At 42.6% G+C, this 23,081-nt stretch overlaps 1 protein-coding gene across 5 annotated transcripts in view; it reads right to left on the bottom strand.

The window, feature by feature from the left end:
* Positions 1 to 7,811: 7,811 nt before the first annotated feature.
* The window catches only part of CNKSR3 (CNKSR family member 3), an 83,702-nt gene continuing 68,432 nt past the window's right edge, over positions 7,812 to 23,081 (bottom strand). For 3 of the 5 annotated variants that reach the window (XM_042987356.1, XM_042987357.1, XM_042987359.1), the window contains 7 exons: positions 21,685 to 21,744; positions 16,772 to 16,840; positions 16,377 to 16,523; positions 15,456 to 15,580; positions 12,671 to 12,879; positions 12,087 to 12,176; positions 7,812 to 9,308 (listed from right to left, as the gene is read on the bottom strand). In XM_042987356.1, coding sequence (XP_042843290.1) covers positions 9,010 to 9,308; positions 12,087 to 12,176; positions 12,671 to 12,879; positions 15,456 to 15,580; positions 16,377 to 16,523; positions 16,772 to 16,840; positions 21,685 to 21,744 — 999 coding nt within the window. In that variant the 3' untranslated portion in view covers positions 7,812 to 9,009. Of the gene's footprint in view, positions 9,309 to 12,086; positions 12,177 to 12,670; positions 12,880 to 15,455; positions 15,581 to 16,289; positions 16,524 to 16,771; positions 16,841 to 21,684; positions 21,745 to 23,081 lie in introns of all 5 variants that reach the window. The other 2 variants (XM_042987355.1, XM_042987358.1) reach the window with 2 other exon arrangements.

Below are 23,081 nucleotides of genomic sequence, written 5' to 3' on the forward strand. Positions count from 1 at the left end.
TGAGTCACTGAAATACTTGAACTGTTTCAGCATGAACCTAACCTAAGCATTAAAGAACAAAACAAGCCAGAATAAACCCAAAGGAAATGGAGTGACGGAGAAAATAAAAGAGCAGAAATCGATGAAATGGAAAACAAAGAAGCAGCGGAAAGTCTCCACAATGGTTCTTCCCCGAACTCTGGGGAAGCCATCAGGTAACTGCTCACCTCTGCTCTTACCTCCTTGCCGGGGCGTTTTCATCTCCCCACGCTGTTCAGAAGACTGTGTTGAGACTCCACATGCATGAAGCTGCATGGGCTGGATTGGGTTGCTCATTTCCCTAACTGCCAAATAAATGTGCTGTGTTTTCTCCCATTGCAGCTGCATCAGGGAAACATAGGGCAAAAGAGCAGAGCCGGGGGCCAAAGGTAAAAGGGGCAAGAAGAAGAAAGGCCCACAGAGAGGGGGGCGGGGGTTCCTGGGGTGCTCAGGACAAGGGCTCCCCATGCAAGGGAAAAAAACAAAAGCAGAGCATTGCCATTTGCGTGCCCCAAGGATTTTCCATTGCCAAGAGTAGAATTCAATTCCATTTCCCATATAATGAGTGTAGTCCACATTTTCAGTTAATTCTGCGAGAGTGCTTTTGAAAAAAAGTGCCCAGATGTATTCACGGGGGACATGCAACCAGAAGGAGGCCCAGTAATCCTCATCATTAACTGTGATTTGCAAAGGACTTGTTTATTTATTTATTTATTTATTTAAGTATCTGATATTTCTTCATTTTTTTTTTCCTTTGTTGAACTGCATCATAGTTGAACATCTCCTGCTACCTATCTTTTCAGTGTAGGTTCCTGGGGGAGCAGAATTCCTGTTTGTTTTCATAGAGCAGTAAAGTAGAACCCCACAGACCCAGGCGAGCCCAGTGTCACCATGAGCGAAGGACGTTACTGTAAAACCACACTCCCACAGTCTCAGATGATAGCAACCGTGTGGTTGTCTGTAAACCACAGCAATAATGTTCTCAGGAGTGCTTCACTCACCCCCTCGAGATGAAGGCCCTTAGGAATATACACCGTCTACTCAACAGCTTTCCTATTTACACACTTGGCTTTCTCAGGTCCAAATACTCTCCTTCGACAAAACGTCATAAAACCGGAATGGTCCCTGGCCTTACCTAAGTTTATAGGAGCGTTCTTTGGCCCCTACTCTCCAACTAGTCATTTTTCTATGCCTAATTTGAAACTGCCTGTATGAGTCTTAAATGAGTCCTCTGTAGACTTCTGAGAGCTTACGTTCTCAGCAGTTCCTGTAATCCTGTAACCAAAGAAGCTGTTGTTGACAACCTGGGTTTATTCTTCCTATAAATACGATTGAGTTCTGACACCTGGTATAATGTTTTCCTTTAGAATGAGAGCCAATGTAATGAAATTCTACATTACAGAAAACTTTAATAATTTTTCCTAATTTTTTTCTGACTTTATAGTCATTAATTTTTCCATCTAGTTACTTCAATAATATTTGCTCTACTGCCTACCATGTGAGTTAGACAGACTCTGCTTTAGAAGGGCTAATAATCCAATCTGGAGAGCCAAACATCTAACAGGATGATTCAATGTTATAGAAAACAGGAGAGACCAATTAATTATGACCAGAGTAGGATCAAAGAGAGCCTCATAGGGATGAATTTGGGACTCACGCCAGTGATTGGATCTGGAAGGATGAATCCATTCTCAGGATTTAAGAATCTGAAAGTAAGTGCTAAGTAAGGGGTGTAAGAGTCTTAGCTAAAATTAACTCGTTGTTAGTTAAAACCAACACACAAACCAAATCTTACACCTCGACATGTGTATTTTATGTTGTCTAAAGTCTAGAATTCAATTCACATCATTGAATACACTCTAAGGGGGCATTTCAGTGGCATCCCTTCATTGAGAAGTCTGAAAAAAGCACTTCCAAGTAAAATGTACTACTCTAAACAAGATTTGCTTCAATGTTCTTCCATTTATTTAAATGCCCTAAGAGCAAAAGGAGAAGCAAAGCTTGAAAGGTCTTGATTTGATTCTTTTCTCCAAAGATCAGGTTCCAGTTTTTATTGTTGTTGTTTGCTTTGGTTTTTCTTTCTTTCTTTTTTTTTTTTAACTGCTCATCTGATCTGAATGCCCATGGGCAATGCTTGTCCATCCACTGGCATTGCCACGAGCACAAATACTATAAAATGCCAATTCAGTCAATCCACCATGATTGTCTTATATTTTTTCCTAGGAATTCAATGGGTTATTTCCTAGGAAATAAACAGATGAGTATAATCACAGTTGGGGGTGAACATTAGGTGTTCAGGGTAGTGAGAATTCCAGGGAGGGGGATAATTAGTACAACATACAGCTGTGACACAGGGTACAGAAGAGAATTGAGTTTTGCTAGAAAGAGAAAGAAGGGGGAAAAGTATGATCTCTTTCCTTGGGGCTTTTGCAAAGTAGTAGTTGGATTGTGTGGACTGCTGATTATGTAGGTTTTTATTTAACATGGGCGAACAGCCATACGTTCACATGGTTCCCCTAACAGAGGAGAGGCACAAACACAAGAGAGACACCAAAGGGGCTGGGAAATTCACTGTGAAATGTGTGTGTAAAATTCACAGTCCCACCCCAGTCCCATGTCACAGATAAATGAACTGAGACTCATGGGCAATCAGGGCAATTCACAAAAGTTCTTCCAGAAACAATATCCACAACCACTGTGTCTATATTGGCTAAGCATCTGTTGGTGTGTGTGCTGACCCTTTGGCTGATACACTGCACATGCCCAGATGGCTGAAAGTCAGACACAGCTCCATAAAACAGATGAAAGCCAGGCCTAAAGATCATCTTCCAGCCCTGGTGTCCCTCCCACGGTTTCTCCCGGCGACCACAGCATTAGTTGGAAAAGGCATCCAAGGACAGTCTTTTTCAGCTTCTGCAAAGGCAACACACAATCTACTCATTTCATATTTATGTAAAGAGTTCCTTCTCATGAAAATTTTCAAAATGGGTCCTGTTCTACATGATTCCTTTTCTTCTAACCACATGAGACACAGAAATAGTTTGGGGGTACCACTTGAAACTGGGGATGAGAGGCGGAAGTCATTCAGCCAAACAGGACACGGGCCAATGCGCAGATTTTGTTTTCCTACACAGTTTTGCTGAAGAAAGCTGCGGGAAGTAAAGAGAGAAGGCATGTTGGTGATGAGTCAAGCTGGTTGTTAAAGCCAGACTGTGGTTCTGGATGTGCCCCATCAGAGACAGGCTTTTATCACTTGAGTTCTGACTCAGCCAAAACTTCTGAGCAACTGAGATGTGTACCAGTGAAAAACCACACTTACAGGTTACACACAGCACAGCGGCTTTCTGACAGTGTGACAAAGGGATTCTTTTGCTGCTTGTGGACAAAAGAATGAGCAATTCCTCATAGACCGGCTCTGGAATGTCTTATTTACTAGAGGTTAAGATGGTGTACGCACTACTATTACTAGAATATTCCAACAAAAGTCAAGATCTATTAAATGCTGTGTGGTACACGATACCAAGGGCCTTACGAATGTTATCTCCTTTAACCCCCATAAGCCTATGAAGTGGATTCTATTATTATCCGCATTTCGTAGATACTGGGGAGCAGAGAGATAAGTAACTTCCTTCAAGTCACAAAGTTGTAAGTGGTAAAGGGGGACAGCTGGATTGTCTGACCTCAAGAGCTGAGCCCCCAGCTGCTTCTAACTACAACCAATTTCCAAAAGTCAAAGACTTCTAAATTAGCCCTAATTCCCCACAATCTCTCCACTCATATCCTGGCACAGCCTCCGATGGAATTGACGAGAGAGATTTATGAGTGAGAAAAATTAAAAGACAATTTCTAAACTTCAGAGACTGTATTACCTTATATTAAATTTATTTTTAAAGTTCTTTCATGTTTCCCTAAAATAATCAAAATGTTCAGACCAAGGTATGTCCATATGGTGAAGGGATGTCTTAAAATCTGGTCTCTGTCACCCTAACATTAGAATTACAGGGTAAATCCCTTATAACTGGTCTGGTCTGCGGAAGAACAAGAAAAGAGTAATTTGTTTTCTGGTTTCTTTCTCTCCTTTTAGTCATTCCTTCACAAACATTTGAGTACTTACAATGTTCTGCACAAGGGAAGAGAAAGTGATGAGAATATCCCTATCCCTGGAATTCAGGAAAAGAATTCTTTTTTTTTTTTTCTTAATGTGTCTTTATTTATTTTGGGAAAGAGAGGGAGCACAAGCAGGAGAGGGGCGGGAGGAGAGGGACACAGAGAATCCCAAGCAGGTTCTGAGCTGTCAACACAGAGCCCGACATGGGGCTCAAACTCACTTACTGAGAGATCGTGACCTGAGCTGAAATCAAGAGTCAGACACTCAACTGACTGAGCCACCCAGGCGCCCCATCTCTTCTTTTTTAAATGCCTTTGAGATTTACTTCTTAATTTTCTCCTACAGCTTCAGTTTCACAGTTTTTCGGAGAGACAAGAAGCTCCATAAAGAAGCATTGTGTGTAATATCTGGTTGTGAGCATGTCATGAATGCCCAGACTGTCACCCATCTTCCCAGGAGCAGTGACTGCAGAGCGCTGGGCAGGATCCAGGGGAGAATGTAGGATTAAAACCCACAATCTTGGCCACAGCCTCACAGGTTTTGACCCCTGAGGTCTGTTGTCAATTGGCAGCACGTGAAGATGAACTTCAAGAATGCTGTCATCGAATTTTAGAGTATGCCTAAGACGATCGGGGTACAATCAGAATCTTGTCCTTAATAACCTGACACCACACGCATTTCTGTAAGGGGAGTGCCCCAAAGGTTCTCAAAGACGGTGTGTGACGGTCTCCTGCTGAGTGATGTTATTTTGTGCACACACAAGGCCTTCACATATTTGAAGGAGCATCAGAAGGGTGTTTTTTGGTGGCTCAGTCGGTTAAGCCCCTGACTCTTCATTCCAGCTCGTAATCTCGTTCGTGGTTTGTGAGATCGAGCCCAACCGCAGGCTCTGCATGGAGGGTGCAGAGCCAGCTTGGGATTCATTCTCTCTCCTTTCCTCTTTTTGCCCCTCCCCATTTCTCGCTCTCAAAATAAATAAATAAACTTTAAAAAACGTCAGTGTTTTTGTGTACTATTTAAGCCAGTTTTCAATCAATAGATTTTTAAATACTCACTTTCCAGGTGATTAGCATGAATGTATAAAAAAGTTCACCTTCCATATAATCTCTAAGGTAGTGGTTTGTAGTCTCATCAAAGGAAATAATGCAGAGATTCGGTCACAAGGCTGGAGCAAAACGTGAATGGACAAGTGTGTCCACAAAGACTAGTCACAGACACATGGAGACCTCCAAGTTAGGCCAAATGACCAACTCATTTACGCCCCTGGTGGCACAAAAAGCTGCATGATGTTTATTCTTTGCCGATAGTATTCAAATGTCAAAGAAATTTACTTAAGTTCTTCAGGGGATAAAATTATGTGTAAGTATCTTAGGGTTTTCTGAGGGCCAACAAACTGAAACTTGGTAACATTCATGGTCTTTGGGCCACAGGTGGCAACAAATGCTTGGTTTTTGGGGGGAGGAAAAGAAAAACAAAAATAACCCCCATAAAACTGATTCTTAAACTTCAGGTTTGGGGGTAGAGAAGCAAGGAGAAAGAAGCAGAGATAGACAGCGGGCAAGGATATAGCATGAAGACCGAAACACTCAATGATGACAATAGAATTGCTTTTAAATCGCTTGTTCTCAAGAGAACAGTACCTTGTCCTAGCGGCAGTTTGGGACATGTGACGGGAGCCTCACTACTGGCGTCCAACAGGTGAGACCCAGTGCTGCCTGAGCCCTACTGGTTGGATCCAGTTTCCCATCAGCACAGCATTCGACTGTGCCACCGAGCAGCTCATGGAGATGGAAACCCAGTTTAGAATTATCTGGGTCTTTAATCTCATTTTATCTATAACCACACAGGGAATTTTTAGTCCAGTTTGAATAGGCGTTGGGATTTCCAGCAATTACTCCACAAATTGAGAGAAACGTGTCCAGTGAAGTGGTTATGCACAAGCTGGGCAGAGCTAGATTGCTTCGATTTTAATCCCAGCTCTGCGGCTATCGGCGGTCTACCCTCGGATGTCTCCCTCGTTTGTAAAATGGGAAGAACAGTGACACTCACCTCATAAAGTGGTTAGGGAAGTGTTTAGAACAATGCTGGGCACCCAGTAAGCACTACATGGGCGCAGCTCTCACAGACTTCTGTTCCATCTACAAACTCATCAATAATTGGCCACATTCTAGAAAATCCTATTACTGACATCAATATGTTCCTGGTGTTGAGTCGCCAACACAGCACACCTGCTACCAGTCTCCATTCGTACCTGCCGCATTCACGGCAATATTATCTAAAGACGTGGGTACGTGCCTTGTTTCATTATTGCCACACATGTTGTAATATAATCATGTGACAATATTTACATAGTAAAATAATTATTTCACTATAAAATGTTCATATCTGTTTATGTTTCATTTAGAACATTAGATTGATATGTGTGTATAGAGGGTGGTTATATTACCTATTAATTTCATTTTGGAATAGTGAAAGTGAATGCAGGTGATGCTTTTATGTGCGAACATAGGTTTCATCATCCATGATTCTTAGTTGATGACTGTAGTCATGTTGTAAGATATTTATTACAAAAAGGGCTGGGTGTTGAGTTGGGTCTGGTAGAGTTAAAAAAAATAATCACTATTTTAATGTTTCATGTCGAAAAGTATCATTCCACATTTTCATTTGCTGGCACATGTCCACCATTAAATTACTATTGAGGTGAGCAGTTTCCATGTCATTTCTAAGAAATTAGTATTAAACTACTGTTTATGTATCTCAGCAGTAGAGATACATACCTTTTTTTTTTTTTTTTTTTTTTTTTTTTAAAGCAGTTAATCTATTTCTCGAACACAATTCAGGGGAAAACCCCAAATAAAAATAAAGACGAGGCTGTAGCATCTGACTGAGCAAAGGTAGAGGACCCAGAAACTTCTCTGGTCTTCCATCAGGGCTTGAGGGAACAACAACAACAACAACAACAAAAAACCTGTGCAGTCATTGAAGTTGGGCACCGCCTATAGTTAAGACTGACTTCTGAAAAACGCATTTTGAGCATGGTCATTTGATCACAAGTGGCATTTTCTCCAAAGGGGGTCAACCTCCAGCTAAGACCTCCAAAATTTACTTAACTCATTCCCCAGCTGCACTTCAGCATTAAGAACCCTCCTAACTCCAGGGAGGGAGAGGAAGTGTTGCCATCCCCTGCTCTGGGCATAAAGCCAGCCCAAGCTAACGGTAAAATGGGCCAGGGCTGGCGCTTCTCCTTTTCCATAGCTGCTCTGCTAGTCTCCAGAGCCCTGTTACCAGACCTCCCGCACCCCCGAGCTCGGCCCTTACATTGTATTTAAAGCACCCAATGAATCACACATTCCAAGCCTCAGAATCACACATTTCAGCCTCCTTCTGCTGAAACTCCCTCAGAGGCCGACAGGAAAAGAGCCGGACTGAATGCAATCCCCTTAGCCCCACCAGAGGCATTCTAAAAGGAAGATGTTTAGTAACTCCGGGAAATCTCTAATTTGTTGAATTTTAGGCAGTTCAGCAAAGTCAACAATTCGAGGGGTGTGTGTGGGGAGGGGCGTGTCTTTGAGGAAGGGATACCAGCTCTGCCCAGGAACATACCTCGGAAAAGTTCCCAAACGTAATGTTACTGTACCGCGTGTCCTCAACGCCCCCCCAGTTCTAATTCATAAAAATCCCAAAATGCTTGGGAAGGTTTATTTTGTTTTTTAACGACAGCGCCCACACTGGCATCGGCCACAGTGGTCACTTATAAATCTGAAAACACCTTGAACACTCTTTTTCATTAACTTCATGTAAGACGCAAAACAAAGATATTTCAAATTACATGTGACTAAGAGTAAGAAAAATATACAACTATATTTAAAACACTTAAATTAACAAGATAGTACTTTTCTGTTCTAACAAAATATCATACATTCAGTTTAAACAAGAGTTAATATCCAGACACACTTTTCCAAAATACCTGATGCTAGTTGAAAATGAGTGACCGTGAGACTTTCCAAGAGATTTCTATTTAGCAAATATGTACAATTTTGAAGAACTGCCTTTTTTTTTCTGGAAGACAGGCATTAAACAGTCAAAATGCAAACTGATGTATCTCTCATAAACCTAAATATTGTTGCTTCATTTTTCTGCATGATACTTTGGCTGTCAGCAAATCTTATAGCTTCTTTCCCTTAAAGACAATAACGTATAACACCCCCCTCACAAATAACCCTGAACTTCCTTGTGTGTAATAAGCCCTATCTAAATGTGTTCACGTGTTTCTGCATTAACTGACTCATCTACGGAGATGGTTATGACAAGGGTATGACCAAGTGTAACAGGCCTACACTTAACCCACTGCTTTGAAACAGCATGAAATACATGCTACATGTTATTTCAAAGTCAAAGCTGCTACACTTACGAATACAGTACATAGCTTGAAAAATCAACACAAAAAGGTTTTCTCCCTTGGCTTTCTTTCAGGTGAAGAAGCTGGACCACAAACCAACACATCTGTGTGACAACGGCCACCAATTTTGGCCCCGCCTCCCAAGCTGACAATGGCCTCATAATGGCCATACCATCCCCGGCCAAGGCCCCAGTTTATATAGCGTCTCTGTGTTCCAACTCTAAGGAAGCAAGAAAAGCCGACTCTACTCATTTCTCTCCTTCTGCCTCCACAAGCCAACACCTAAGATCCTCTGGATTTGTTCCCATCCAATGACTTCGAGATTCCAAGAAGGGCAGTATACAACTTCCAAAAGAAAAAAACAACAACGAAATTGCATAAGGTCACTATGTAATACTGTGGATGAAAACCAGAAGAGGTTGTCAACTGAGGAAGCAAGGCACTTGGGAACAGGAGACAGGGAAGAGTCCAGGGAGGGCAGGGCTCAGTGAGTCAACAGTTTCAGGCGGGTAAACCAGCTGACCAGCAGGGACGGTTCTGTAGAGGAGGACTTGGCCGCCGCGGCCACCGGCTTCTTTCTGGTCCCTTCCTCCTGGAATGGAATCGTGGCACTGCTGTGGAGATCTGAACTGATGTAGCACCTGCTCCCTCGGACATAGTCCGCGCCTCGGACCAGCTGCCTCTCCGCTGTGGGCCTTGAGAAACGGTATGCGGGCGAGGAGCTTTCTTCGATGATGGGAGGGATCCGCTCATTGCTGAAATACCGGCAGAGGGCGTCCTCACCTGTTTTCAGACAAGGCCCACAAGTCCATTAAAATAACCATCCACTCGAGGCCCGCTCAGACCTCTGATGCCCTCCTCCCAGGGATGGGCTATGGCGCCTCACAGACAGCCAGGCCCACCCCCACTGGATGCTCAGAGAGCAGAAATGGAAGAAGTCCATCATAGGCTTCTTTCACTCCTGAGAGGCAACACAAAGGCAGAGCAGAGGGCCCTCACTTCCTTACCAGTGTTAAGAACTTTCATAACCAGAGTGAAAGGGCTGTATCATTCTATCACCCCTTCTCCATCTGTCCTTGTTCAAGGCCTGCAGCACGTCCAGAACGGTGGTTCTTACTCTGAAGCGTAGAGAACTTAGAAAGGTAGGGGTGCCTTTGACTGTCACCCTCCAGGAAGAGGCCAGCACTCTTCACCTTTAGTAGATAGCATTCAAAGATTCTCACGCTCTGCAATCCTTAAGACATTTCCGAACCAGGAAGAATGGTCCCGGCCTAAATGCCAACAGGCAGCTCCTGGGATGGGGGTAGGGGGTAGTCAAGAAACTGAATAGACACCTAAAATGCAGGGCACCTTGGCAACATGTAGCATTCTTTTGACCCCGAAATTCTGCTCCTAAAAATGTACAAAGATCTGTGTACAAGATGCTTATTGAATTATCATTCACAATTGTGGGATGGGGGGGGGGGCACAAAAATAAGCTACATGTCCAACAACAGCAGACCGAATAAATACGTGCTACGGCCACAAGATGGACTGCCAAATGCAAGCATTATAGAAAATACCCATGTTTTAAATAACAGTCACATTTCACAGTATTGTCAAACATCTGTTTCTTCCACTTTGCACCTTTTTTCTAAGTGTATAACATTAGAAAACGGAGTGATTATTTCTAGGTTGGGGAAGCAGATTACAGTTGAGTTTTATGTTCTCGTACCTTCTAGATGTTTTTCAATGTACTTGTTTTGCTTTTGTATTTGAAGCGGAAGTTACTTTCAGGAAGTGCCTGCTGTCGGGGAGCCTGGGTGGCTCTGAGCCTCTGGCTCAAGTCATGATCTTGCAATTTGTGGGTTCAAGCCCCGCATTGGGCTCTGTGCTGACAGTGCTCAGCCTGCTTGGGACTCTCTCTCTCTCTCTCCCTTTCTCTCTGCCCTTCCCGGACTCGTGCTTTTTCTCTCTCTCAAAATAAATTAACTAACTTGAAAAAAAAAAAGTGCCCATATTCAAAGAACCACGTATCATAGGAGTCTATTTATCTGAAATGTTGAGAGTAGGAAAATCCGTAGAGACAGAAAGTAGATTAGCAGCTGCCAGGAGCTAAGGAAGGAGGGAATGGGGAACGACAACTTGCAGGTGATAAAATATTCTGGAATTAGTGCTGATGGACACACAGCTCTGTGAATGTATGAAAAACCTCTGAATTGTACACTCAACAGAGCGAGCAGATGTATGGTATGTGACTTCTCTCTCAATAAAGTGGCTTTTTCTTTTAAGTGCCCCTTGTGCAGATAGACACCTTTTCATTCTAAAATGATCATACAACAAAAATACAGAAGGTGAGATGGGAGGTCAAGTGCGTCTCCATTTCCGGGCTTAACTCTCCCATCACCTCTATCTCTCAATACTAACAGGAAACAAAGGGCTAAACTGGGGATTAAAAACCTAAGAGAATGGCAACGAATATGTTGAAGTTTCTAAATCTAAACAAAGGACAGGCCTGCCACCTGCTGACTGCTCCACAGATTTTCACATGCCAATTAAGGGTATCTAGGACCTGACACAGACATCTCCCTTTTCCAAGTGATTCAGACACCTAAGTGACAAACTCTACCAGGTCTCAGGGAGGGGCTGACCCTCCCTCCCCCTCCAACCCCAGTGAGGGGTTGACCACTTTGGAAGTTGAGCCTCCAGAACTTTTTTCTTCTTCCTTTGACTATCTAAGGTCTACTCCACTTGAACTTGTCACCTATTCTTTGTTTCAGCAACACACGAACAATGCTAGAATGTCTTGCCAGTGCTGATAATCAAATCATCTGGCAAAAAAAATAAGAATTTATATAAAAACGTTTCCCTCAAGACTAGTGTAATAACCAGTAACTTTGATTACAAGAGGAATTCACACAATTTATTTTCTAATGGTAATTACTCTTTAACACAAGAAGGATTTAGAGAGGGAAAAAAAATCCATGTCTATTCATTAAAAATCAAAGAGATTCCAAAAATAATAGTCATAAAATTCAGAATGAGATGGCTTAGTGAATAATGTAGATTTCTACTTACTTAGAAACTTACAGATGATCAATGTCCACGGCCCTTTAAAACAACTTTTTTAACTGTTTTATTTATTTTTGAGAGAGAGAGAAATAGAGCATGAGTCGGGGAGGGGCAGAGAGAGAGGGAGACACAGAATCCAAAACAGGCTCCAGGCTCTGAGCTGTCGGCACAGAGCCCGATGCGGAGCTCAAACTCACGAACTGTGAGCTCATGACCTGAGCCCAAGTCAGACGCTTAACCGACTGAGCCACCCAGGTGCCCCTCCACAGCCTTTTAAAGCACACAATGCTAATTAGGAGATTCATAGTCACTAACTAGGAGTATATAATTCTGCCATTCCAGAAACAGGCAGGGCCTTAGAGATTCAGCACCCCGACCTCAGAGATGAGAAGACGGGACTCAGGCCAGGTCCGCTACGCGGTTATTACAGGACAGCGAGGAAGAGGGTTGCAACAAAGGCCCTGGCTCTTTTGACTCCTGTCTGGTGTTTTTTGGTTTGCTTAAACTTACCCTTCCTCCCATGACCTCGAGGTCTGGCAAAAGGGTCCACGATCCCCATCCAGCTCCCGTCTGCAGGCATGGACAAAGGCCGGGGCTTGCCTTTGGAGGAAGGGGAAGGAACGTGATAAGTTGTCAGACTTTGGGGGACTTCGGAGAATCTTTCCTTTTATTTATAACTTAAGACTCCCCCATATCACACTCACATACCCATAAGCAAGAACATTATTTTAAAATAAGTATTTTAAAGCATCATATTTCCACAGCAAGGGATTAGGACAGAGGCGGGCTGCACTTAAGTGTTGTGTGTCTACAGAGCAAAGCAGCTCCAAGTTAAAACGCAGGCACTGAAAGTTAAAACTGTAACATGATCTCACTCCGCTGGGCTTTGATGCCAGGCAGAGAGTAATGATTCAACAAGGCTTCACTTGAGAGAGATGAATAAAGGTCTCATACTTAGAATTTCATTGAGGTTTATGTTTTCCTCAGATTACCCTTCAAGTCTGCCAAATTCATCCAACAGTTCCAAATAAGGAAGGGGGCGGGGAGGGAAGTGAAAACAAATGGCAGAACAAAACAAACACCCAGAAATGTACCATGAGACGGTGTTTTCTCTCTCATTTTTGTGGGCAGAATATTGGTTTCCACCGAATACCCGGGCAACTGATCAGAATCAGCGATGGTAAATCTCCGTCTTCGGCTCTCCTGGTCCAAGAAGGAATTTGGGGACTCTGAGCCCTTAGGACCAGGCAAGGGCTGTTTACACTTACTGAATCCTCCATAAAGAAAACTCCCGTTCTCATCCCTGGAAGACAGTGGGCAATAATTAAGTTGCTTACAAAGATCCTCTCATACAGATGAATTACAGGAGATACTTCCTCCAGTACATACACATAAGACAATTTAAATCTTCCTTTCCACTGGAAGAAAAAAAAAACCCATTACTTTTTCAATCTCAGTAACCCCCTCAGTAAACCCCCCTTTAACAGATATCCTATTAAATAAGAGTAAATAGCATGATCCTACTAAATAAAGGAAAATGAAATTTTTTTTCATAGATGTTTAAGCAGCAGAAATACACCTTTGAAAAGACAGCTCTGGTTTCCCTGTACTTCTATCCTATAACTGAAATCTCCTATTTCTTACAGAAATCACTAGTTAGGGTATATAGAGCCATTTTTCTGATGCCTAAAGTAGTATCTTTGCCAAGATCCAGCAAAGAAGACACTTGATGTGTAATGGAATTGTTAGATTTGAAAATTATGTCAAAAAACACAAAGGCACCTTTATAATTCCCAGTGGAGGGTGTCTATTTTCTGAACTCAGCACAGAAACTAGCAAGTGTTGGATTAACCAGTCCAACTTAATTCTTTTTAAATGTCAGCTTTTATAAAACTTGAAATTAATTTTAGTTGAATCCAAGTTACTAGTTAAATTTTTTGCATTTAGAAAATTCTATTAGGTGATCTTGCAAAAACTACTAGACAAAATACAACAGCAACTGAGTCCAAAACCGATCTCAAGATCAGCTTTGCCTGCTTGCTATTTCCAATGAACCTCCCACCTGTGTGTACCCCTTTTCCTCCTATGAGCCCATCTCCTTCTATACTTTCAAACCTGGAATCTAACTTCCCCATCCACAAAGTCAACCACTCACTCTCCATAACCATTTGCAGGGTTCATTCCTCAGAAAGTCTCCTTCATTGATGGTGTGTACGTGTGTGTGTGTACTTGTGCGCTCGTGTGAGTGTGCGTGTGTGTCCCCCCAAGCAGATAAAAAGCTCCAGTTCCCTTTCCCCTTTACTATGCACGTGACCTTTTTCCTACCACTGCTTCTGTGACCCTTTGCTGAGACCCAGATGGGAATATTCAGAGTTGGGGGTTTGGGGGGGGACCTCCTAGTTTCTGCTGAAACAACCTATGCCCTGGTCATGAGTGAAACTGTGTTCTCCGTGTGCAAAGGCAAGTACTTGTCACTTTAAATACACTTAACATCCTGCGACCACATGGCTCTGATCTGTGAATGCAGGGAAGAGTTCCGTCTACTAACCAGAATGCCTCTGATCGCCTAAGAGAAGTTCTGTATGCTGTACTAAGTTCCGGGCAACCCAAAACCAGGGAGAGGAAAATGATGTTAATTCTTCTTTGCGCCCACGGGAGAGACACAATAGAATCAAATACTAGCTTAAAACAAAAACGAACCAACAAAAAGCTCCAATATAAAGTAATATATCACTGTTAAGTTCAGCCTGAAGTTTGTCTTATGAAATATTATAGCATAATTATACAGTTCTCAATTTATTCTTGAACAGTTGACTAAGACATTGGCAGTTCTCTGTGGGCAAGAGCCACATCTGTTTTGTGTAAGTTGGTGATTCTGGCCCTACACTCAGTAAATATACGTTGAATAAATGAGCCAAAATCTCTGTAAATACGTCAACTGATATAAATAAACTTATATTTCACACCTAAATGATCCCTTATATAGCAGCTAATTTGACCATGTAACAATTAAGAGGGCACCGACTTTTAGAATTTATAATAGGCACACACAAGTACACATGCATGCACAAATACAGAGCATCATACCTACATTCACATTTTTTAAGTCCCATGAAGAACACCTCTCTCTCAGCAAAACAAAGCTGTAACCGTAACTCATGTCCCAAAAATATTTATTATCTTCCCCCCCCAGAGATGATTTACCCAATACCTAATGAAACTTCAGCTTCAGGGATCCCCAAATAGCCCCTTCTCATATCCCAGGAGGAGCCAAAACAACGTATTCCCGGAGCACACGCTTTCATAAAGAGCCCGCTCCCACCTAACCGCACAGCGTCAAGACCCGTGAACCCCGGATCCATGCCTACACTTCCACCTAAAGGATCACACATGTCCCCCGGTTTTATTAAGATATAGTTGACATGTAACATTGTATTAGTTGTAGGTGTACAACATAAGGACTTGATATGCGTGCATAGTACGAAATGATCACCATAAATAGTTCCATTAACATCCATCACCTCACATAGTTACAAATTCTTTTTTTCTTGCTATGAGAACTTTACAGATGTCCTCTCCTCTCTCAGCAACTTTCAAATACAAAATAGAATACTGTTAACTACAGTCACCATGCTGTACATTACACCCCACAGCTTATTTATCTTATAACTAGAAGTTGGGACCTTTTGACCCCCTTCACTCAGCCCTCCCACGCCCACGCCCAGGATCACACTTGTGAAAACTGCGATCTCAAGACTCCCTGCTGTCACACGGGAGTTCAGCAACTTCTCCCCTCGAGACCCTCACAGCCTGCACACCACCACTGAAAATCTCCAGGCACAGGAGACGCGCACACTGCCAACAGGAACAGTGACCTACCGGGGCGAGTAGGGAACGGCTGGTGGAGGAGGGATATAAAGATCCAAGATGGCGGGCTTCTCCTTCTTCAGCGAGGTATCCATTGTGCTTTCAGGGGACTGGGTTGTCGTGGGTGGAGGTGAGGTCTGAAACGGAAGCCAGTGCAAAGGGTGGAAGTGAACTTAAGAGATTATTCTTGGTTAACTCTCCTTCCCCAAAAGCAACACTGGGGACTGAGGTCATTCGTGTGTTCACAGCCATTAGCGACACTCCATTTGTATTCTTTGAGACAGTCAGAATTAACTGGGAGTTTTGAAAGACTGGAAGCACAGTAAAAAGTAGAGGCTTGGGAGCCAGGTCAGAATTCTAGCTCTGAGCAAATCACTTAAATACCATGCCTCAGTTTCCTCCTCAAAAACCAGCCATGCTGGCAGGAGGTCCTGCACAGGGCTGCCGCGCAGATTAAATGTGTTAGTTCATACAAACCGCTAACGATGCTATCACTGACTAGGAGCATGGGCTTGGGACTCGGTCTGGATACTATTCTGGCTATGGCTCTTATTAGCTGTGTATCTCTGGGCAAACCACTCAACTTCTCTGTGCCTCATCTATTAAGATGGGAATCAATGGGGACAAGAATAGTACCAACATAGGGTGACTTAAGTGACACAATACACATAACAGGCTTAGCACACTGCTTGCCACGCAGGAAGTACACAATTCTATGCTATTTAGTATTATATATACATATACACATACATATAAGTTAATTTTAAAAACTTTAAATCCTGGCAGCTTAATTTTAATCATGTTATTGGTCTCGAAGGACCTATTTTTTAAAATCTTGGGTGAGACCTTCAATTTTGTCACTTCTGTAGGCCAACAACGATGACACCGTTCACATGCTGACACCAGGTGAAGTTCACAACCAGTAACGGATACCTGCACCAGCGGTGGTTTCCACCGTAGGTTTTTCAGGGGGGCAGGGGTAAAGTTGAAAGAGCCCGTGGGGCGCTTCTTAAGCAGTAATACGACGCCAGTAGGATTCTCCCTCAACTTCCTCACCAGATTTTTCAGCTGCCATCCCACCTTCAAAGAAGGAAAATGAGGAAAAGGGACTCACTCAGGAATAATGAAAAATCAAAGTTATGAATTTATTTCAAGGAAATCAGGAGCGAGCAAATAGACACCAAGATGTTCACCTTAGCACTACTTAAAATTACGGAAAATTGGATATAAATTGCAAATTAAAAAAAATTCAAGCAAAATGGCTTTGGATTTAGTTGAAAGTTCTAGAGGGGAATATTAAAAGTCCTCATCTCGATGAACAAACTCACCACAGTTTGCTGATTAACCTGAATGACTTCATCACCAGCATGAATCTTCTGAGATCTGTCTGCAGGAGACTATTAAGAACAAACACAGAGACCTGTCTTAGTTTTTCAACCCTCTATTTCTTTCTGCTTCTATTTCTTCTTCCTTCTTTCTTTTGCAGACAAAGAGCAAAGGGAACACGATTTTCTCAAGAACTATCACATGGCGCACTTACGAGATGACCCTGAAACTACACGGTCTGTAGAGTCTGGCCCACAGGCGGACACCTGACTTCCCTACTTGATGCATGGGCAGCTGGTACAGATCATCCGTCAACTGCAACGGCTGGGTTCATCCAGCCCCTCAGGAAGAGCGGGACACACTGTCGACACAACAAACTGATAAGAGCTGCTGGTTCAACCTAAAAAATATCGTACAGGGGCGCCTGGGTGGCTCAGTCGGTTAAGCGTCTGACTCTTGATTTCGGCTCAGGTCCTGATCTCACAGTTCGTGAAATCGAGCCCCGCGTAGGGCTCTGTGCTGGCAGCATGGAGCCTGCTTGGGCTTCTCTCTCTCCCTCTCACTCTGCCTCTTTCTCTCTCTCTCAAAATAAATAAATAAACTTTAAAAAATATCTTACATATATCCCTATCAAAATTAATTTCACAAAAGCTGACCAACTGCTTACCACGTAAAGATCATCACTGTAACTCTGTCATCCCATCTCCTTTTAAGCAATTATTAAAATTAAACCTTGTTTACTCAACCTTATTTTACACATTATCACAATGCTATTAAAATAGAAAGACGATCACAATAGAAAATATATTTCTTCAGAGAAAATGACTTTAAATTTTTTTCATTTTCACGTTGATTTCTTTTTTTTTTTTTTTAATGTTTATTTATTTTTGAGACAGAGAGAGACAGAGCATGAATGGGGGAGGGTCAGAGAGAGGGAGACACAGAATCTGAAACAGGCTCCAGGCTCTGAGCTCTCAGCACAGAGCCCGACGCGGGGCTCAAACTCACGGACCGCGAGATCATGACCTGAGCTGAAGTCAGCCGCTTAACCGACTGAGCCACCCAGGCGCCCCTCATGTTGATTTCTAAATGAGTGTGTTTTCAGTATTAGAAGTCCAGATTTTTATTCCCCCAAATAATATGTGTGTATATAAATACCTAGATGTAATTTATTTGTCAAATATTTTGCTCATAATATTCTTGTTCAATCAATGAAACTAGCACTCTTCATGTTTAAGATAACTCCTGTGAGCAAAAGCAAAGGATAAACCCTTCATTTCAAATTATAGTCATACCTTATCTAGGCGAGAGTATTTTATTTGGTAACTTATGTAACTGATTGAATCTTCAAACACATTTATAATTATTTTTTTAAAAATAGCACTTTTGGGGCGCCTGGGTGGCTCAGTCGGTTAAGTGTCCGACTTTAGCTCAGGTCATGATCTCACAGTTTGTGAGTTCGAGCCCCACATCAGGCTCTGGGCCTGCTCAGAGCCTGGAGCCTGCTTTGGATTCTGCGTCTCCCTCTCACTGCCTCTCCCCTGCTCACGCTCTGTCTCTCTCTCTCTCTGTCAAAAATAAATAAACATTAAAAAATATTATATAGATAGATAGATAGATAGCACTTTTGAATGAAGTCAGGAGGGCAGCAACTAAACCCAAGACATCCTTGCTGGATCTTCTCACTCAACTGTTCTGATGGGCTCAGCAAGAAATGAGCAAGCAGCATTAAACTATAGAAACAATCTCTTTGATTTATCTAGATCCAACATGTAACTGTGACAGTTATTTTTCAAAACATGTAACCTGCAACCATAACTACCAGCGGTGCCTCACCTGAGAGACCAGCACAGGGGGTACCTCTGGGAGATGGTCTATTTCAAGTCTCTTTCTCTTGAGACACTTAAAGAAAAAAGTGAGTGAGTGTAGGCTCCTTTTTGCTCCTGCGTGTCAGATGCTTAACCCTCAGTTACAGACCAACTTCGCTAAGTCTGATCAGAATCAGTCTAGCCATGGGGCACCTAGGTGGCTGAGTTGGTTAGGCATCCAACTCTTGATTTCGGCTCAGGTCATGATCTCCTGGTTCATGGGAGCGAGCCTGCATCGGACTCTGTGCTGGCAGAGTGGAGCCTGCTTGGGACTCTTCTCCCTCTCTCTCTCTCTGCCCCTCCCCTGCTTGCGCTCTCTTTCAAAATAAATAAATAAATATTAAAAAAAAAGAAAAAAAAAAGAATCAGTCCAGCCCAGATAATCTTCCTGGCCAGGGATTCATTTAAGGTAATCTTCACTTTATAAAAGATGACCCAGAGGTCAGGAAGTTCCTGTTTATAGATATGCAATCTTAAAAAACAAGCCTAAATGACCTGAAGTGACTTTCCTTCCTCGGGATCCTCACGCATTCATTTCTCAAATGTCTTACCAGGTGACTAAGAGATGTGTTTGGCAGAACACTGGTAAAGAGAGAGCTTGATACCAAAATTCTTCCTGGGGCAGTGGCTCTTGCCTATCTTCACCACGAGCCAGACTACTGAAAAATGATGCTTGTTCTGGTTTTCTGCAGAAGGGTGATGACCCGGAGAAGAATGCATCCATTCTTCAGAGGCTAATCTAATTCCCACCTCATCTCAGAGGTGGGGAATAGAAGTATGGATGGGATCCTGTTAAGACTCCTCTCAAGGTGTTGAACAATATCAAAAAAGAAGTCAAAGAGAATCACTAGATACTGTTAGGCTGACCTTGGAATGATCCTGATTTCTCAGGTAACGTCCCCCCCACCCCCACCCCAAAATGCACCGTAGGCCTAAGATGGTCTGCTGTCATTGCTGCAGCCTGGAGTCCAAGATGGAGAAATAAAGGAAGGCAGTGGGTGATTTCTGTCCACTACCACCCACCATACTAGGCTTCTAAAACATTCTGATTCTGAAGTCACAACAACCTTAAGTGCTAGCTGGAAAGCCGTCCGGGAGCTCTCACTTTCTACTGCCATTTATGTGTAAAATATCCAGCATTTAGGGTGAGATACTCAGAAGCCCTGGAGAAGTGGGCTCTTACCTAACTTCCCACCCTCATCTGCAAGATTTAGCACATTCCAGGTACTCTGTGAACACAAGCTGAGTGACTGAAAACAATGAGTGACATTTTCGAATGGACTGCCAGATAGAATAAGTCAAGTTTTCCTTTTTTTCATCTTTAACAAGATGGAAACCACCTGTCTCCAGGATGACTTCTGTTTGATCCTGTATGGGATCGACTACATCCAGGTCAACCCTGAATCTCTCACCCAGTCTTATGAGGCTGGTAGGAATTCTAGGAAATGGATCCTTACATTTGACCTTCCACGTCATTCAAAAGCAGCTTGTTAAGTTGCCAGTCTGTCATTCAACTCTCATCCTTAAAACCAAAGGAAGGGGGGTGGTTTGAAGAGGAGAAATGTGTGCCTTCTGGTAGTAATATGATAGCGAGCTATACGCTGATCCAAGATGAAAACTGCTTTAAGAAGACCGGTAAAGTCTGGAACCACACAGGTCTGGCTGTTAAATAATGCAGTCACTATCAAGTGATAGATGCAAAACTTCAACTCTTTAAAAACTCAAATGACCTTCACCATCCCTCTGAATCCACCCAGCCCCTAAACAATGAAATGAACGGTCCATGAGTATGTTCTTGTTTATGGTTCAGCTGAAATTCGCTAAGTCTCTGACAAGGATGAGGGATGAACTGCGTCACGAGTGATGTGTTTTCTCCTTTGCACCGTCCCTGACCTAAAACTAGAGTTTCCTGTGCTGTTACTGCCGATCGGGTGATGTGCTATAAAAATTCCTACTGCTTGTCAGTGCGTTTTCACCGCCGCTCAACAGAGAATGCTTCAAGATACTACCATCTTCTTACTCACTGTCTGCCAGAACCACACAACTTATTTAAATTTCACTGGCTGCTTTAAGCAATGCCATTTCTTTGCTGCTACAAAAATCAAGCTTGCATCACAAACCCTCATCAAAGACCATGCCATTTTATTTTATCTAAAGATCTAGCAGCTGAAGTTCAAAATGCAACATGTATTTGCACCGGATTAGAAAAGCAGTTACCAAATTTCTTCTATTTTTAGGAATTATTTCCTCTTGTCTTAGTTGATTAAATAGCAGATTAATTTCACAGACACATACTTCTTTCATACAGATCCAGGAAGCTATTCAAACATTTTTAGCTTCATGTCAATGTCACCAAAAACTAGCCATATTGTAAGTTGCAAAAAAGAAAGCATTCAATTAGCTCTACTTTTTACAAATTCAAAATGTTTGAGGGGCTCAAGAAAAACCTTTCATGTAGTAGCATTTCCAAAAGGAAGTTAACAGTGTACAAAGACTCTCACAGTACAACAGTCCTGCATTTTCTATTCAAAAGATTAGGGTGCAGGGCAGGGGAACTAAATTTCAATATCATATCAAATACTACAAAACACAACTCTATAAAAAGAATCTACATTGTGCAAACAATCTCGAAATAGTTGCTTTGGTGACGCATATAAATTCCATTAAGCAACAACAAAAAACTGTATTTTACACATATAGCTACCAATTCCAGTTCCTGTAAGAGTGATTTTCAACAACAAAGATATCACTGTTTTTATATTTATGGGTTAACATTTCCAGGGTGCAACAGGAATAATTAACAAGGTTGGGGGGCAAAAACCGGGCAAGGTATGTGAACAACAGCAATAAAAGACAATTTAAATAATAAATTTACAACAGCTGGTGATAAGCAGTGTGCCTAGCAACAGAAATAAACAAAACAGCACCCATACTCTCACTATAGATAATAAAACAGGAGGCACACGTTTAAATGAAAAGTATAGGGACTATGTGTCAAATTTGTTTAAACACACAATGGCTTTTACATTTAACGGATATGCACTTACATTCTCGGTGGTTCCAGTAATCACGTGCAATCCATCATAGGTTGATTTGATGTACATGCCCTAGAGGGAGTCGCAAATATATTCACTCATTACTCCAACATTTAGAAACATGGCCGCCAGGGAGACTTCATCTTATAAAACATTAAAGGCAATCCCTTCAGAACAACACTCATTTTTAAGACTCTGAAACATTGTGAAACAAGATCCACAAGCAGTGAAGGGGAGCTAACAAATGGAAACACTAGTGGAAGAAATCAGAAGCCAGATCTCTTTGGTATGAGAACTTGTGTACTGGGCCCACAGAATTTTGCCATAACTCTGGGGACTCAGAAGGCATCTTCTCAGGCGTGCAGGATGAATGAGGCATTTCAAACAGGGACTGTTCTCTCCTGACCACTTCTTTGTCTGGTGACACAATGTATTCGGATAAATTTGCTATCGGCACTCATTGTGGGGTGACTCACTGAAGCCACCAACAACCCAGACCAGGATATATGAACAAAGACTATTAAGAAACACCACATAGGGAGTAAACCAGAAACAGGCACGCCTCCATTTGAAGGGAAGCATAAAGACAGATACACTCCTCCCGACAGGCCTGACAGGCAAACTCAGGGGTGAATGCCATATCATGGAGGAAAGATTTCCGCCGTTGGATAGATCATGTACAAAACATTTTTAGGAAACTTTTATAAGACGAGGGGAAAGAGCAAAATCTCGCAGTCTGGGCCAAGAGTAGTTGCTCACCCTGGTATCAGATTTGCAATAACGTAGATCTTCCTCAGAAATCATCTTGACCCTGGACTTGCCCGGCTCAGCAACTACACCACACTATAATGGGACTCTGGTCAAATGCTGACACTCAACATGCATATTTCTACTTGCTAAGAAAGTGAGCTTGTCGGGGCCCCTGGGTGGCTCAGTCGGTTAAGCGGCTGACTTCAGCTCAGGTCATGATCTCGCAGTCCGTGAGTTCGAGCCCCGCGTTGGGCTCTGTGCTGACAGCTCAGAGCCTGGAGCCTGTTTCGGATTCTGTGTCTCCCTCTCTCTGACCCTTCCCCATTCATGCTCTGTCTCTCTCCGTCTCAAAAATAAATAAACGTTAAAAAAAAAAATAAATTAAAAAAAAAAAAAAAAGAAAGTGAGCTTGTCGATATCTGGTTGATTGTTGTTTTCCTGAGGAGAGAGACTGCCTTGATATCTCCCCACAGCTACCTACAGACTACTTCATGCTTCCTCCTCCTCCTCTTCCTCATCCTCATCAGTACCTGCACAGCCACCAACTACTGACAGGAACTGTGCCCCAGAAGCTGGCACCTGACACCCATCATCTCATTGAACACCGTCCACAACTCTGTGAGGCAGTAATTATTACTATTCACTTATGACAGATGAGG

This window comes from Panthera tigris, chromosome B2 (genome assembly GCF_018350195.1).
Source record: "Panthera tigris isolate Pti1 chromosome B2, P.tigris_Pti1_mat1.1, whole genome shotgun sequence".
In the NCBI taxonomy this organism is placed as follows: Eukaryota; Metazoa; Chordata; class Mammalia; order Carnivora; family Felidae; genus Panthera; species Panthera tigris.